The sequence below is a fragment of the Crocodylus porosus genome, unplaced genomic scaffold (genome assembly GCF_001723895.1).
Source record: "Crocodylus porosus isolate Cpor-Errol unplaced genomic scaffold, CroPor_comp1, whole genome shotgun sequence".
NCBI lineage: Eukaryota > Metazoa > Chordata > Crocodylia > Crocodylidae > Crocodylus > Crocodylus porosus.
This window is the reverse complement of record NW_017728886.1, coordinates 100340231-100359383: the sequence shown is the minus strand read 5'-3', so window position 1 is coordinate 100359383 and position 19153 is coordinate 100340231. Positions and strand designations below refer to the sequence as shown.

Genomic DNA, 19153 nt, shown 5'->3' with positions numbered 1-19153 from the left:
TCATACTACATCCATCCAGGTTGATCTTAAACAGGTTTTGGCCACTTTGAAAGTGGTTTATGTGCACTGAACTTCTGTTGCGTTACAGATCTGAACCAGTTTCTGATCACTTATACTGGTTTGTATGTAATTTATGTCCCTAGCCCAAAAGTTTAACTACTGTTAGTTTTAATATTCAGTCCCAAGTACACTGGAGCAGCTCCTACTGCCTCCATAGGTTTCCTTTTCATCACTGCTGATACAAAATTCCCTGCAAACTAATGCTGTAGCATCACTCTTCATTTCAGCCTTGTGAATGGCAAATTTTACATCCGTTTCAGTTCAAATCCTGCATCTTTATGTCCTTCACAAAACCAAGCAAGGGAGCTAATGAAGCACAGAACTTGTAAGGGGGTGCATGTAGGTTGAATCATCATCCTATAGATACAAAGTGAAAGCAGAGCAGTGGTTGCTACTGAAGTGTCAAGACTGTCATTGTGCATTTGAAACTTCTTTACGCTTATTGTGAGTGCAGAAAGACCAATGGATCTCATACGTTGCTCCATACCCAGGGCACCGAGGTGCAGCACTCTAGAACTACCCTTAAGTGGGCACTGCAAACTAATCAGGTAGCCTTGGCTAGGGAACGTCATTCACACAAACCAACACTCTTACAAATAGGTTACAATAAGGTAATAAAATTGTCAGGAGAATAGGTCCTTTAGAACTTTTAGATTCCATCCACACAACAAATTTTCATTATTTGTAATAATTTAGACTCACGGTTGGCTCATACACAAGATGGCAGAATTCTTTTTGATAACCATGGCAGCTGCTCATATTTTTTCCCTGCAAAAGACCTATACTAGTGTATGGTTGACTTCATATAACTAGGTAAGCACCCTTTTTTTTCCCCTCACAAGACACACAAAACACCTTGTCCATGTAACCAGGTGGGATAATTCTCCTTCCTTCCCACATTCTGGGAAACAAGAGCGTCACAAAGTATATTGCCCCATGAAGCAATGGAATTGCTCTGTCTGCAGCTGGGAGTTGAACATCCAGTTTCCCAGAAAAGCACTTATACAAGCAATTAATCCACATGGAAGGAACAGATGTAGAAATACATTTATGATGTCATAAAAGTTGCCACATGGTTACAAGCTGAACTGCATTATTTTTAAATTAAGCTGACCATGTTCCAACCATTGTCACTTGGTTTAGAAGAGCTATTAAGCATGGATTTTGTAGTAACTGATTAGAAACAAGCTCACCATCAGCAATCGCAAATAATACTTCAGTTGCAATCAGACAACTTTTCTGACATCACAGCCATCCTTCCGAATCCCCATGTATCATATAAACACTATTAAAGTTTGATGATAACAGCAAAGTCTTAGAGGGAAACGTTTGAAGGCAAAGGAAAGCATAGCATACAGACATACAGTAAAAGCTCTGTTATCCAGCACCCCCCTGGAATGGGGGATGCTGGATAACAAAATATGTTGGTTAATTGAGTGACCCGAGCCACCACTTCTCCCATTGCGTCTGGGGCATCCCACCGTTCCTCCTGCGGCATCGCCACCCCTCCTGCGCAGCCCGCAGGGAGGCAGGTCCCACACAGCCCTGCACAGTCTGTTATGTCCCCAGGTCGTGGGGGCTCAGCAGTGCAGGCTGCTTTGCCCCGGGCCACAGGGGCTTGACAAACCGGAAGTGCCACAGTGAGCACTTCTGGTTTCACTTTATCTTACAAGCCAGCATGCCAGTTAATTGAGCGTCCTGTCTTGTAAGATGCTGGTTAACAGAACTTTTACTGTAGATGGAAAAAGAAAAGAAAAAAAGATGACACAAGAAGGAGGAGCATAAAAACCTAATAGGAAGTACCTCCTTTAGGATGAACTAAATCCCCTGATCTGATCAGGAAAATGAGAAAGTATACAAAGAAAATTGAGTCTCCATTTTCAATTTACGGAGAACATCTGAAATAGTTACAGAGGGCGCCCCATCCATGTGTAGCGAAGATACTCCGATGTGCTGTAATTACAGTGTCAGGGAACAGACTCGATTAATCTATACTGAAATTAATAGTCAGAGTTAATTAATCAACTTCAGCATTCCCACACTGAAAAATGGCAGCCGGAGCTCATTTGATAGCTTTAGTTAAAGTGCCCCCACTGCCATTTTTCAGCACGGGGATTCTGATGCATGTGATGCTCTGGGCACTTTAATTAAAGTGGCTCTCAGAGCCACTCTAATTAAAGCATACCCCACCCCTCCCCACCAGCCAGCATATGTATAAATGCCTAGACTGGAAAACCTCAATTTGAAAAAATGAAAAATATATATTCAGTTTGAAAAAAAAATTATGCTTCCATTTCAGTTTTTCTACATTTTTCCTTTAAGGGCATAAAAATGAAACTGCAATACTTTCCATCAACATAGCATAACAACATCCGATGGGAGGACTAAGATTCACCAAAAGCATACAAGATCAGTAACAATGGCTGCTGACAGGTGTTGGGAGGGCGGGGAAAAAAACCAAAAAAGCATTTTACCGGAAGCAGCAGTGCATTAGTTTGACCTAGCTCTGATGCATCTGTATAGTTCGAGCATTTTAGTGGGGCTTTTTGGAACTTTATCTAATAGCTGATTCAATCAGCTATTAGATAAAAGTACATAAGTGGGGTGCATCAGGATCTGGAGGAATGTCTGTTCACCAGAGTACCCCAACAGATAACAAGGACTAATGGTCCTAAACTCCTCCAAGACCGTTTTAGACTGGTCATAAGGAAAAATTTCTTTACTGTCTGAGCCCCCAAGGCCTGGAATAGACTCCCTCCAGAAATGGTGCAGGCACCTACTCTGGACTTATTCAAGAACCATTTGGATGCTCACCTTGCTGGGATCCTTTGACCATAGCCGACTTTCTGGCCAAGCAGGGGGCTGGACTTGATGATCTTTAAGGTCCCTTCCAGACCTAACATCTATGAAATCTATGAAAAGGGCCCAAAAAGCCCCATTGAAGTGCCCAATATATAGAGGTGTTGGGCGAGCCAGGTCCAAATAATGCAATGCATCTTCTTAGCATGCACTGGGGCTCAGTGTAGAGGCACATGGAGTTTGAAGTCAAGTGCCATTTTGTTTTTGGATAGGGATAGAAGTTGCGTGTAAACTGGTTAAGTCATTAGCAACTGGTTTAAACCTGTAACAGAACAAAAGTTCAGTGCAAATGAACCAGTTACAAAATGGCTGAAACTGGTTTAAGATAAACTTGGTCAAATGTAGTATCAGACTTAACAGATTTGGATCAAACTAATTTATGAAACTTCTGTCCCACCCCTTCCTGGTTTAAAGTTAAAGCAGAGTCCCCCAGCATACTTTCCAGCAGAGAAGGGTTGAGGGGGGAAGGAGGCAGGGACTGCCCCCCCCCCCAGCAAACCTCAACTGGGGTCTGGGGCCAGGGAGGGGGGTTAACCTCCCTTCTCCCCAAGTTTAGAGCTGCCTTGCCCTGCTAAACTTACTGAAAGTTACTGCTGGCTGTGACTGTGGACTACAAATCCCAGAGGCATCTGGAAACAGGAAGACAAAGTGATGAGCAACCCTGCAGAGTCCTGCTGCTGTGATTCTGGACTGCAAACCCTGGAGAGCTCAGGGGCAGCAGGAAGAAAAAGCGAACACACAGCCCATGCTGGCTATGTGCCAGAGTGCTGTGTTCTGGCACCACCCTCCCAGCTTCTGGCCAGAGCAACTGCAGGCATGTGGCAGCATTTCCTAAATCAAAATTGAATGCATGTCCAGTTGTTTCTTAATTTAATCTCCACAATTTAGACTAACCTGCAAAGACTGAATGAATTCAGCCTCAGGCTTTCCGACTGTCTATACTTAGGCTTTATGTTCAACACTGAGAAGTGCTCCATCTGGCAAGGAAAAATGTGCTCCATCTGGTGAGGAAAAATCTGCAACAAACTTACAGGCTCACTGGTGCTATGCTAGCTAGCACCACGTCCAAAAGAAACCTGGGGGTCATAAAATGAATAGGAGCCACCAGTTTGATGCTGCAGTTAGCAGAACAAACAATATGCTGGTATGTATCAACTGGTGCATGTCAAGCAAAACTAAGAAAATTATTCTCCCGCTCTACTCGGCATTGGTGAGGCCACAACTGGAGTACTGTGTCCAGTTCTGGGTGCCACACTTCAAAAAGGATGCGAGTCCAGATAAAAGCCACTTGTATGATTAGACGCCTAAAAGGGAAAGCTGTACAAGGAAAGGCTGACAGGTAAGGGACTGTTTAGCCTAGAAAAGAAAAGACTTTGGGGGGATTTGGTGGCAGTTTATAAATATATCAGGGGTGAGCATCAGGGGCTAGGCAAATAACTATTCACCAAAGCACCCCAGGGGAAAACCAGGAGCAACAGTTAAACTCCTAGAAGAAGGTTTCAGACTGGATATAAGGAAAAACTTCTTCACAGTTCATGTGACCAGACTCTGGGATAGACTCCTGGGGGTGGGGGGGGATGCAGGCACCCACCCTGGAGATCTTTAAAAGAAGACTGGATGCACAACTTCCTGGGGTTATTTGGCCCCAGCAGTCTTTCCTGCCCACAGCAGGAAGCCTGGACCCACTGATCTCATGTGGTCCTTTCCAGCCTTAAACTTCTGAATCTATGTCTGTAAGCAGCCAAAGATACTCCTTTTGTTTCATAAAAAGGTCTCTATTGATAAAAACAGCTGAGCTAAACAATTACAAATATAAGTAAGTTTTATTCTGCAGAGAAAGTGCCTTATTTCCCCTATCGTGCCCTACCAAATCTCTCCATGTACTATCAGAAACTCTTTAAATCTTTTTTTTGGCCAGTACTGCAGGACCTAACTGGTTTCGCTCTTTTTGGAGCTCATCAGCTGCAGGTAACGGCTTAGTAAAGTTGTCATGGTCAACATTTAAAAAAACAAAAAAAACAAGAAAGGATTCATTTGTATTAGAAGACTTTTACATAATGAACACGTTTTCCCTTCAAGACTGTTGTCATATGTGTCTTAAATTCAAAACAGTAGGTAAAAGAGTTTCTGTAGCAGGTTGTCAGTTCATATAACAATCTTTATTACAGTAGGCATACTTGCCCCAGACGATACAACATAAACCATCAATCAGCAACCAAATAAATACATAAACAATTAAGGGTTAACTGGCACCCTGCATTTTTTTCCGAGCCCTAAAAGAGTATCCTGGCTTGACACTGCAGCCTCTAGCCACGCAGTCTTCTCTCCCCCCCTAGCTCTCTTCCCTGGGAGATTTTAACTTCCTCTGCAGCAGTCAATTATTCTCATCAGCTACCCTAAACCTCCGCAATAATCTTCTTAACACCTGTGGCTGGGCTACAACCCCCGAGGCATGTAGCCTGCTACAGTTACCTTTTTAACAGAATCACTTCTGTACTCTAGTATTGAAACTCACAGGTAAGATCCTGGTTTTCTCTGATTTAAAAAAAATCCCCAAGTTACAGTTAAAAAAAAGTAACTTCAAATCCACATTTGTCCATGATTAAAATGAAACACTACTACACACACACACACACGTGGCATTTCATTTAAATCATGGGAAAATGTGGATTTGGGTGTTTTTTTGTTTTTCTGAAAACTGAGGATTTTTTTAAATCAGAGAAAACCTGTATCCCTGCTGATCACTATCATGGTGTCTACTAGAGGTGCACCAATAAAGATTTCCTTGGCCAATACCAATGGGTGTTTATAATTAAGAAGCCATATCATCCAATGCAGCCTTGCAACTTGAAGAGCGGCATCTGACCGGTAAGTCTGTGTGGGTGAAGTGGCATGGAGGGGCAGATCAAGGCCCCTCACAGTGAGAGAGGGAGGCAAGGACCAGGGCTAGAGCAGGCACTGCCAATTCACAGCAGTGAACGTGACCAGGGGCCAGAATCAGGACAGACCTGTGGATGGCTCGCCTGAAGGTATGGGGGGTGAGGGGGGGAGTGAAGGCGGACAGCCGCCCACTGCTGCACATACCCCCAGGGGAAGCCTGGGGGGCATGTGCCCCATGGATTTGTGCATGTGGCAAGGGTGATCTGCCCACTGCAGGCTATGGTTGCACCAACCTCTTCCCAACGGGAGGAATGGGTTTTGAGTGGGGCAGCCAGCGGCAGCACTGGGAAGGGTGGCTACAAGGTAGGCTACGGCCACCCCAAAATTCCCCATAGCCACCCCTCCCAGTGCCACTACTGCCCACCCCCACCTGCCTCGAGCGCAGCCCCAGCCCAGTCCCCCCCACCAGGAAGAGGTTGGCACAGACCCTGGCCCCAAGCCCACATCAGGCAGCCTGTCTTCACACTGTGCACAAATCTGGGGGGACACATGCCCCCCCCATGCCTCCCCTGGGGGTGCACACAGTGACAAGGAGCCACCCAGCCCTTGCCGTGCCCCTTCTCCACCCTCCCACACCCCCTGGACAAGCCGCCTACAGGTCCATCTTGCTTCCAGCCCTGGGGTCGCAGTCACTGCCCTGGATGGGCAGAGCCCTACCTCACCTCACTCACCATGAGGGCCTCAATCTGTCCCCCCCGACATCCCTTCCCTCCCACAGACTTACTGACCAGACACTGTTCTCTAAACTGCTGGGCTGCATTCCTGGCCACATGTTCGCAGCATCTGTGCACATACGTGCAACACTTATCAGTGACATTACTGGCTACACTGCCCAAGAAACAGCAGATTGCCAATAATGTTAATGTTCCTTTTATCGGTGCTAATTCAATATGCAACCAATATATTGGTGCACCTCTTGTATCTATGTTACATTTACTTTAAGTTGGTATAGTTACTTACATAAGCAAGCCATAGAAAAGCTGTCTTTTAGCTTGTAAAATACAAGCTTTCTGCATTTCAGACATGGGGCCTTCAGCCAGATTGCAAAAATTTTGTATGTAGAACCTAACCAATTAAGAATAGGTTTGGGTATTTGACTGATCAAAAAAATATAATAAAATATTGTCAAATAATGATCATATATTTTGAGCACTCTCTTATTGAAACAAACGAAGAGAAAGACTCTAATCTTCAGTAGGTTAGCTGTTTTTGCCAATTAAACAAATAACTTATTGTGAAATAATAAAATTAAATTCTAAAAGATTGCAAGAAATTTTTATACCTACCAATATTAGGTAAATGTAATCATAAATGATATTCAAGACTCAACAGTTCTTCTTTTCCATGGCTTTTACCCCCAAAACCCAAGGTCAGGCCAAACAGCTATAAAATTTTTAAAAAAAACCCCACCAAACCCCACAGAAATAAAACTCAAGTAACAACTACAAAAGACAAGAGCCCATTTAAAAAAATGTGGTTATGCTATGTAGGTAGCAGGCCAACTCTTCAAGAATACTGGTGTTTGCATTTCCATTTGGAGATGTCTGCAGTCACAGCAGATGGCAACTTGGAGAAGCTTTTCTATGCTGCTGGGTTTAGTTCTTTCCTCAGCAGAGAGGAGTTTCCGCATCCACACACAATGGAAAGGGGTAGGAGGCTGGAGAAAAACAGGGCAGGCCTGTGTGGGGAGGAAGAGAGGGGGCTGACTCCTATAGTATTAAGGGGGCAAGAAGCCTTCATTCTTGCCCTTCCTTAACAGATGACAATATAATGCAATAAAAAGGGTCGGCAATAAAAACAGTACAATGGCACTCTCACCTTCATGGAATATTTGACTTTTTTGCAGCCAAATAACAGGTGGTCGATTGACCAATAAATTACATAGCTTGCCAGCCCCAATACAAAACAATTCATTTTTTGTGTATTCTGAACAACTATGAACAATGTCAGAAAATAAAGGGGTTCTTTACATAAAAATAACACCTAAATTCCTCTTACCCTCTAAAATTAGTTACTTCAGCTTCCCTTAATGTGCTGTAATGCCACAGGAAACCAAAAGGAAAATCAGCTGGCCTTAGCGGGATCCAATAACCTCCTTCAGCAAAAATGTCAGAGAAGCTACTTACTGTAAAGGTCAGTTACAGTGGTCTACATGTGTGTGAATCTGGGTTCTTACATTTGAAAGTAAAAGCCTCCTTCAGAGAAAGAATGAAATGGAGTAATGGGAAAACAGATTTAGATCCATAAGACTCCTCTTAAGAAGTGGCACATTGAAGGTTCCTACCTGAACCATATCTGCGAGCGACCAGCAGGGGAGATCATGCTTAGAGCAACCAACATGGGTTCATTCGAGGCAGGTCCAGTCAGACCAACCTGGTGAACTCCTATGACCAAGTCACAAAAACCTTGGATGCAAGTGTCATGGTGGATGTAGTCCTTTTGGACTTTAGGAAGGCCTTTGACGCTGTCTCTCACCCCATTCTCATTAAAAAATTAGGCGACTGTGCCGTTGATGCCTACACAGTGAGATGGGTTGCAAATTGGCTGGAGGGCCACACCCAGAGAGTGGTGGTGGATGGGTCTTTTTCAACTTGAAGGGATGTGGGCAGTGGGGTCCCCCAGGGCTCCGTCCTCAGGCCCGCACTGTTCAACATCTTCAGCAGCCACTTGGATGAGGGGGAACGAGGGGACAATGGTGGGGGGGAATGAGGGGGTGAAAAGCACCTTGTTCAAATTCACGGATGACGCTAAGATGTGGGGAGAAGTGGGCATGCTGGAGGACAGGAACAGGCTGCAACTAGATCTGGACAGGTTACAGGGGTGGGCAGATGAAAACAGGATGGGTTTCAATACTGACAAGTGCAAGATGATGCACCTGGGGAGGAAGAACCAGCAGCATACCTACAGGCTGGGGAACTCCCTTCTTGTCAGCACAGAGACAGAAAAGGATCTTAGAGTCATCATTGATTCCAAAATGAACATGGGCTGCCAATGTGGGGGTGCAGTCAGGAAGGCTAACCGCAGCTTGTCATGCATCCACAGATGCATCACAAGCAGATCCAAGGAGGTGATCCTCCCCCTCTATGTGACGCTGGTCAGGCCGCAGTTGGAGTTCTGCATCCAGTTCTTGGCACCGCGCTTCAGGTGGGATGTGGACAACATGGAGAGGCTCCAGAGAAGGGCCACTCACATGATCAGGAGGCAGCAGGGCAGGCCCTACCAGCAGAGGCTATGGGACCTGAACCTGTTCAGCCTCCACAACAAAAGGCTGAGAGGGGATCTGGTGGCCATCTGCAAACTGGCCAAGGGGGACCAGTAGGCAATGGGAGAGTCCCTGTTCCCCCGAGCACTACCAGGAGTAACAAGGCATAACGACCATAAGTTGACTGAGAGTAGATTCAGGCTAGACATCAGGAGGCACTACTTTAGAGTCAGGGCAGCAAGGATCTGGAACCAACTTCCAAGGGAAGTGGTGCTCACTCCTACCCTGGGGGTCTTCAAAAGGAGGCTAGATAGACACTTAGCCAGGCTCATTTGACCCCAGCATTCTTTCCTGCCCATGGCAGGGGATCGGACTTGATGATCTGCTCATGTCCCTTCTGACCCTACCAACTATGAAACTATGGAGGAGAAAAAGAGCTCAGACACACAACAGCAAGAAAGAGGATGATAAAAATTCATAAAAAGGAGTTAAAAAGGAATATAACGGAAAAGAAAGAAAACACTAATGGAAAAAAGTTGGTAAATGTGTACCTCATTCACATTTTTTTTTTATAAATATTCAGATAGCAATTTTAAACTTTACAAAATACTATGCAAGACTTTTTAAACAGAAAAATATTTGATCGTTACAGTAGTACTTTAATTTTGAAAGCAATGGGAAAAAAACTTTATGAATCCACACAACAAATTCACAAAAAGGATGTCCAAATCCAAAACAAGATTTACATATGCTTCATATATTTTTCAGGGTAAGCTGATCTGGGGCATTTATGGAGTATCTCCAGTAAGTCGCATAAAAACGTGTCACTGGGGCTAAGTGAATCTGCTTTGACACCAACTCACAAAAAATGATTTAAGGCATCTTCATCTTATGTGACCCCTCTGCTGTTTTCTCCCCCAAATACTGCGTTCTATCCTTGCAGTCTAACCTCATTCTTCACAACTACTTGTCTGAGTGGGAAAATGACAGGAAACTCTAGCTCCTTAACCCCAAACTTCTGCTGGTTGCTGAAAACACTAGTGGTTAGTACCTTTGGTACATAAAGTATCTAATTGTACCTAAAAGGTAGCTGGTGATTACATTATATACTGATATCATGTAATAATTGATGGAAATCTGAAGAGAGGGTATTAATTATAATTTTATCCTCCTGTACTTAAGTTCCTCAGCTTTATTTAATTAATTTACTTAAGTCTACAAACCTCACATACATGAAACCACAATAAAATCTGAGAGCAGATCTGATGAAACGAGAATCAGCACTGAAATATGTTACAATTTAATTCTGAACTTTCTTTGCAGTACAAGAAACGTTATCAATACATCACATGTAAAAACAGATGCAGTGATGCATATAGCACATGAAGTATTTGTCTTGTGTAGCATGAACTGTTACAAATCTCATGTTTATAAAATTAATCAGAGATTTGGATTTTATTTAGGCACTATTTTCTCAAGTGTTCTGTTCCTCCTGCAACTGATTTCTGGTATAAAAATCAATGTTAAAGTAGGAACAAGTCCAACAGCCCCTTAGAAAGCTAAATAGGAATAGTACGTTAGCAGAGCATCAAGGAAAATTTTAAAAAGAAAACAGACAATGCCTCAAAGATAGGAGATAGCACGTACTACCTGAGGAGAACAAGCAGTTTATAGAACATCTCAGTCCCACTTTTGTGAAGCATGCTTGTGTCTTGTATAACCTAGGGACAAGAGTAGTATGTGCCTAAAAGCTTACCAAACCTCTCCCCCAACTATAACATTTCTCCAATAAAAGGTACCACAAAAACAAAAAAAGCAAAACATTTTACCTCTCCAGCATCAAAAAATAAATCTTACCACCGATTCTGGTAGGGCTGAATTCAGATATAGATTGGTGACAAAATTTGTAATTACTGCAGAACTGTCATACTAGATTCTTCATTTAAATGCACAGTTCATTGTTAATATAGGCTTACTTGCTTTTTTTTCCATCTTGTCTGACCTTTGCTGATTCCTTCCCTTCCAGAACTCCCCACTTTTTCCTCTATAAAAATGCTGTGAACTTGAACAAATAGAACATTTTCTGTCCAACTACAAAGATATCGGTGAGGAAACCGTGTTATGTAATTTAAGCCAAACATGGGAAAATAAGAAATAAATAAACTATTCTTAGTAATGAGGGGAGGGGTTATTTCACCACTTTGTTGTCATTTTTAAATGTCTTACCTTTCCTCTCCTGCTCTCCTTCAACACAAATTGGTCAACTTCCTACAGCAATGCAGAAACCCAGAAAAAGAGAAGGAAACATACCAGCATAACAGAGGAAAAGGTTACAGATGTGGACAGCATAGTATAAAATAGCAGTGAAAGAGAAAGAGCTACTTAAAGGTTAATTCATAAGAGAACTCAAACTATGATAATTCCAGCACTGATGATTTGCAAAGTTTTTTTTTCCTCAAATAAAAAAAAAATACAGCAGTGTTGTATTTAGTCGAAACAATGTTTTCTGGAGACTATGTAAAATAAATGTCCTATTTGCTCCCTATTCAAAAGAATAAGATTTTGTATTGTTGATTGCCAAAATAATGATAAGAAGGTAATTTATGTAGGCCTGCTAAATTCTGGAAGAAAAAAACATCTTGGGCTTCAATTTGGAAAAGAAAAGAAAAGAAAGACAGTCTCAGATAATCCCTTTTCTTTCAAAAGTAGAACATATATAGATATAAAGAATAGCCTTTTAATTTTCATGTATGGAAATGAACAAATTCTGGAGGCAGAATTATAAAACTACCATCACATTTTACCTTCTAAACATAACTGTACACATTAAAAAGAATTTAAAATTACTCCTGATGTCTACAGCAACATTGCAGTTACCCAAGTCATTCAGAAACAAATTCTAGAAAAACCACTTAAGTGATTAGTGCAAAACAACTTTTTTTTTTTCCCCAGGCAAACCCTATATTAAAGTGGAGCATCTAACAACGTGTGTTAAAATACTTTTAGGAAAATGAGTATTTGTTTACTCTCAGCAGAACAGATATGCCATTAAACTTTCATCTCCATTAAAGAAGGGTTTTTTGAGCCAAAGAGAATAGCCATGGTCCAGTTTCTAAGAATGGAATAATTACACAGAAAAGGTAATTTACGAGGATGTTTCAGAAACTAGCAGCAATTTCTAAATAAAACCATTTTGTGTGCAAAAATAGTTTTCTGAACCACATCACTCCTTTACGTAGTTGTTTTGCTTTGTAATACAACTATTCCAGCGAGTTAGAAATTTCTTGATACTGTCCTCAAATAAGATTTTTGGTTGCTGTGACTCTGGCATCAGAAGTTGCACCACTGGCAAATATGCACCCACAAAGAGCCTCCTTCATAGCCCAAGCAAGTGATAATCACTTAGTGCAAGGTCGGGACTGTAGGGCAGTTGTGGCAGTGGGTGTTGCTATTGACTGTGACCTCCATGAAGTGGACAAGGAGTGGTCCTATGTCAGTGGTCACTTGATCAACTGGTCAATTGCGAAGCCTCTGACAGTCGATCTCAGCCTGTCAGAGGCTCCACAATTGGGAGCAGCAGGACGCACATGGCTGGGCTGACCTATGCCCCCAGCCACCCAGGCTGCACTCAGCGAGTGGGGTCAAAACCTGGGCAGCTTGTCCGGGAGGCGGGGGGGGGGGTAGATCCTGGAGTGCCGAAAAGTAATCTTCACCATAAAAAGGTTAGTTACCACTGTCCAATGGGTGGTGGCAATGATGTGCATTTTCACTGTGTGCTCTGCTTTTTGCTCAGGATTGTAATGGTAGACCCAGGCATCGTTCCTGGTAATGATGCACAAGAGGAACCCCTCACCTTCATCCCATACATCTTGCAGAGGCTGGGGATACATTTCCACACACTGTCTTTTTTGATGCACATGCAACAGTTGCTTTGGCACCCAATGGGCACATACTTTCAGGTAATTCAAGTGACCATACAAAATGGCATGGATCCTGAAAGCATTTACCTGTTGCCCCCACTAGCTCAGGAATACTACTTGTCTGCTTACATGCATTGCGCTGTCAACCTTGGCAACGTTTTCCTCCCCTGTGGCTATGCTGTGGCATGCCACCTGGGGTTCATCCAGTATGGACATGCAGCTGTTTCTGAACTTCTCCACCCACTTATACACCTTCCATTGAGCCATACAGTTCTCACTATATTGTGCCACAATCCAATGGTGAATTTCACCAGACAGCAGATCTTTGGCACACAGAAATCAAATGTCAGAACACTGTTCTTCTTTTGTACACACAGACAATGTGGCCATGCAGCTGTCAATGTGCTCACTAGCATCACATGCAGGTTCAGCCTAAAGGGATGGCAGCATTGTCAAATGCACCCACCAATGCTCCCCACTGCTGTGTAGTTTCCCACTTTCTTGCAGATATGCAGCATGGGCAGCTGTTTTGCTGTTTGTTTCTGAAACACCCTTGTACCACTGAACAATAACAGTACATATAAAAATACATAAAGACAACAGATTCTTATGGTAATAAGCATGATTATACAGAACACATGAATGTTGTAATTTAAAGTATGTTTACCTCATATTCTTTTCTGCAAATTTTCAGGATGTCATTCTTTGAAGAAGCCTGAAATCAGTTAAATTGCTTATGTTAATGTACAGCATAAGCTAATTAACAAGAAAATCACGTAGCAAAGATTTGACATCTGTCCCTCACCTTCCCCTTCCCACAGCCTCAAACACCCCCACCTCTACTCCCCCACAGTCTTGTAGCAGGCAAACTGAGTTATGCTAAGACTTTTTAGCCATAGTCCAGGCCTTCCCAGAACCAAGCAACAAAATTGAACAGAGCGCCTTCCGTGGCACCAGGAGACGCGAGTGCTGTGATTAGGCGCTAAGTGAGCAAGGCACAACAGTATCCTTATAAAGAATGTGCCTGGCACAGTGCCAGCAGACTGGTGCACCATATATGAAACACTTGGCACAGTACCAGGGAACTGGACAATTTGGGATGAGAAAAGTTATAAAAGTGATGGACAAACAAAGGAACATGTGTGTTAGCATGATGTGACCCTGGGAGGAGAGATGCAGCTGCTGGGTCCCTGCTCGAACAGTGGGGAGCCACAAACTAAAATCCCACACACCCAATGCAGGACCCGAGGCCTGGTATCCGCAAAGGTCACTGGTTTAATGTCCAAGGAACCACCTGTCAGGTCGTACTATGGGAAGAAAACCTGTAATATTGCCTAGGGGATACTATTAAAGTTCACTTGATACCACACTGGACGATTTGCCATGTTAATCTTTGCGGGGGCTCTGGCAAAAATAATTCTATTTCTTCCCCCAACCTGCAGCCTTTACTCCCCCAGTTGCTTCCCCCGACCCTTCTGCTGCTTACCTTTTCTCAAGCTCTGACAGGCCCTGGCCCCGCTCCAACCTAGGGCACAAATCATATGCTTGGCCCAGCCCTAGCCCAATCAAGCAGTAGTAGCGTAGCACCACCACATGCAAGATGGCAGCTCAGGCCATGCTCTGGTTCAGGGGATGAAGCTACTATACTGCTGCTGCTGCTGCTACAGGGCTGGAACAAACATGCTCCATACTGGAGCAGGGGTGAATCCTGCTGAAGCTGGAGCAAGCATAAGAGAAGGGAGGGGAGAGAGGCTACGGGGGTGGGGGAAGATGACGGAAGGGAGACCCAAGGCTGCAGGGGAGGGGACAGGCACAGGGGTGCAAGCAGTGGGGGGATAGGTGGCAAGGGGGCAAGGTGCTGGGGAGCAAGGGGCAGGGAGTCAAGCTGCTTACACCCCACAGGTCTCCCCCACTTCCCCCCCAAATGCCCCCCATAACATCTGCTCTGTTACCTCTCAGCTCAAATTCTTGGGGAACCCCGACACAGGACGCAGACTGTCTGACTCGCAAAAAATCCCCCCCTCCCCTCCTCTACCTAAACAGAAACTGATTAAAATGCTGTGGGAGACGCACCTAAAACCCTCCAGATAGGGGTGATAAGAGTGAAACAACTGCCCTAGGTCTCATTTGCATCTGAGATGGAACCAGATGACCATTCATTTACTTGAGAGATGGAGACCAGAAAGCCTGAGACAGAGACTGCAGTGAATTCTGGAATCAGAGGAGCACTGCATGATGGGGAAGCTGTGCTCCAAATGCTAATCAACTCACACCCAGCTCAGCATTTATCAGACCAGTTCTAATCTGGATTTACAAAGGACTTCCCCCTCACACACACACACCCCCCCCTCTAAGCAGAAGTAAGTTTAATAGGCATCTTGGGCCATACATTCCCCGGTCCCACTACGGGAGGCCTATTTAATCTTAATTGGCTAAAACTCGTTTGCTGGGTTAGGGAATGCTGAGGCAAAGACACCAAGTCAGAGGGGGTATGGGCAACATTTGAACAATGGTAAAGTGTTCACCACAGCATCCAGCCCGTTGGAGCCCTGACCACAAGTGCTGTCATACTTTTCCCACGATGACTGGTGGAAGTCCTCCTCTCCCAAAGGTTATGAACACTCCAATAATTGCCTCAAGTCTGTTAAAAGACTATAGTAAGATCTGGAAAAGTCAGGCTAAGCTGAGGCTTGTTCACAAGTAAAAATCCAAAACCCTGATGCTGCAAGCTATCTACTGTTTCTGAAGAAGCCAGGAGATTTCTCATCAGTATATCTGCTATCCATAGGAATTCCAAGCTGGCTCCTAAGTATCTGGTTACTCCCTAACCTTATGTTTCTTGATTATCAATCAGTTTCCTGAGATGTTCCAAACCAGATAACCCCTTGTCAATAGAAGAGACAATTTGAGTTACACTATTGAGAATGCTTGAAAGAAGCTGAACTGAGGGTATAAAAATCTGTAAAAGAAGCAGCAAAAGTATGTGTGTGTGTACTTCAAGAGGAGAAGTCTCTCTGACACCACCCACTTTCTTCTTGAGAGGCTGAAGGAGGCAGATCATCTCCCTTCAAGGGCTGTGCTGAGAACTTTAACCTGTCAGCTTTGCTACCTGAGTGCCTTGGACTGGTGAGATCCCAGCTCTCTCTCTTTTCTCTCTAGGCCTAAATTTCTGAACTTGAACTGTATTAGTTAAGCTTGAGCAAAGTTTCCCCAAATACTTAGTGAAACCAGGATAATACTGTGATTGTTGTGTTTGTTTTTCCTGTGTATGTCTATTACTACTAGTGCTATTATATATTTCATATACTTAGCAATAAATAACTCTTGTAGTCAAACTGGTGGTAACTGAGTGTATTTTTCCTTCACTACTTCTCCTTCCCCACTTGCTCTGCAGCAACGCTCCTTTTACCTAAGCTAAAGATCCCCGTGAAGCCCAAAAATACTGTGGGGTCTGCTCATCAAGAGGCTAAAAGATTGGGACGTGCCGAGTTTGAAACACATAAAGCTTGTACAGGCTGACTGACCCAGTTTGGCTCAGACATGCCCTAACGAACTGAATGCTGGCCCATGAGGGTATCATCTGGACACCCAGCCAGATTCAGAGGTATTCTGTTTAACTGTGTGCTTGTGTCTGACTGCAGTTTATTGTTGCTCTGATGAACTGATTCTTGGCATATGAGGGTGTCAACCTGTCCATACTGATCAACCCGGCTGGGTCAGGCATGTCACATTAATGTGTGTATGACTGATTTGGTGACTGGAGGAACCCAGCCCCATTGAAACTGAGTCCTGCAAGATAGCTCCATTGGGAGTGAGGATTTGCAGAAGGGAGTTATACAGCTCCATACAGAAACACCAGTACACACAAGCAACACATTGATAGAATTACCAAGACCAGAGAAACATATCCCTAATAAATGAGCACACCCCAAAGTGATGGACAAATCTGGTAACAGCTCCACTACTGTCTCCCCCTACAACTGTTTGCCTCACTGCAGGGGGGGAGGGGAGAGACAAATTTAAGATGGCCCTCCAATAATTAGGATTTATACATAGAAAATTATAACAAATTTAGAAATTTTCCATACATAGACTGTAATTTTGTGTATGGGACTGGGGGGATCATTTTAAGTTCAGGGTCATCTTGGATGTGGATAAATACAATAACATACATTTGTTAAAAAAAAATCATAACAAAGCAATTTGATTTCAGTCTTTGACAGGAATTTGACAGGGTAATTTGATGGATGAGAGGAAGCAGTGGACATAATATACTCAAACCTTAGCATGGCTTTTAATACAGACACTCTTGCAAGTAAATGAGAGATATGCGGCCTAGACAGAATTACTGTTACGTGGATACACAACTGGTAGACTAACTAGAAAAAAAGAGTAATCGTAAATGGCTCAATAGCAGAATGGCAGGAGGGTCCCACAGACACCTGTTTTGGGTCTGGTGCTGTTTAACACTTTTAGTAATAAAACTTGGACACAGGAAGACAGAACTTCCTGATCAAGTCTGCAGATGACATGAAACAGGGTGGGCTTCTGAACACTTGGCAGGATTAGATTCAAAATGGCCATGATAGTGCCGAGTTGTCCAAGCTAAACGACAGAATGGAATTTCACACACACAGACACAAGGTGCTACACCTTAGGGAAGAATAAGCAAATGCACAAATACAGCTGGGTATTGCTGAGAAGGATCTGGAAGTTTTGGTGAATCCCAGACTCAACATGAGTCAGTGTTGTGATGCAGCTGCTAAGAAAAAACAAAGCAATTTTAAGCTGTATCAAAAGATATATGGTATGTATAGTAAGACACGGGAAGTGACAATACCATTCTGCTAAGTATCAGTAAGGCTTCAGCTAGAGTCAAGGGTTTGTTTGTTTTTTGATATCTTCTATTGGACCACCTGTATAATTGGGATAGATATGGAACAGAGAATGGCAGTTTGTTCCCAAAAGCTTGTTCGATATCTCTCACAACTATGCTGTTGGTCAATAAATAATTTTTTTTTAACATACATTTCCTGAACTATCACCACCACAGCACCATTTTAACCATACTCAACTAAAGTTAGTTCTGGGCCCCACAACTGGGGATATGAAGAAACTGGTCAGAATGGAAGGAAATGCAAACTATACCATGGCGGTGCACCTTTGGGTGCTTGCCACTTTAAGGGCCTGAGCAGGCTGTGAGGCAGCCAGCATGTGACTACAAAGCCAATCAGGTTGTCACATGATAGCCAGGAGGCCACCTGATTGGAGCAGGGTGAAGTAGTCTCCGAATAAGAACAGGCTCTGAGGAGCAGAGCCAGCAGTTGCAATTGGGGAGCTGAAGGACTAACATCTCCCAGCGGGAGTACTGCTGCTCCCAGAAACACTCTGGAGGTCAAGGCTAGAAACTATGGGGAAGGAGAAGGTTCCTACGGACCCAGTGGAGCGGTCCCAAGCCCTAAGGAAATGGCTATGAACCTAGGGAAGAGTGAGGCCAGCCTAGGAAAGGAGCTTAGACTGTGGGCCTACTGAGGGGCTAGGCAAGCCCCTGATTAGAACTGGCTGGGACTGAGGCCAGGGGCTCAGATGGCATAAGGGCTCAGATGGCGTAAAGGGCTGCCAGGCATAAGATCTCTGGGGCTCTAGGCAAGCCTGGAGAGTTGATGACTTAATGGTGGGGCCCAGGGGGTACTCCTGCTGAGTATGACGGTCAGCTGCTGCCAGACTGAGGCCAGGGAATCTCGACTGGAGGGCTGAAGGGCAAGTAAGCCCACCGCAAAAGGCAAGCCAAAGCTGTGAAGAGCTACTGGCACCCTGACTAGCCTGGAGGCAGGGCCAGAGCCTAAAAGAGACTGAAGGTCCCTTTGATGGGGGGGGACACATCACTGCCAAAGAGAGGATAGGCGGTCAGCCGGCCAGCATTCTGGTGACTGAGGGTCTGTGATGAGATGAAGGCTGCAACAGAATGCCCAGGATTGAGTAGCCCAGGGAGAACATCTGGGAGCCCAGTGAGGGAGCGAAAGACGAGGGCAGGTAGGCTTGCAGTGGTCCTGGGGAATGACTTAAAACTACACCCATCCTGGGGAGGATGGTGTTGTGGGGCTGCTTGGGGCAGATCTGTGTGTAGGACAGGGCAGGATGCAGCTGTGGGTTGGGGCTGTGCTGTTCCTGG

The 19153-nt window shown here is 44.2% G+C and overlaps 1 protein-coding gene across 2 annotated transcripts in view; it reads right to left on the bottom strand.

Annotated features, from left to right (window-relative positions):
* Positions 1-19153, bottom strand: part of RECK (reversion inducing cysteine rich protein with kazal motifs) — a 101689-nt gene that overhangs the window by 53648 nt on the left and 28888 nt on the right. For both annotated transcript variants that reach the window (XM_019539784.1, XM_019539776.1), the window contains exon 5: positions 13649-13696. In XM_019539784.1, the coding sequence (XP_019395329.1) occupies positions 13649-13696 (48 nt within the window). The remainder of the gene's footprint in view (positions 1-13648; positions 13697-19153) is intronic.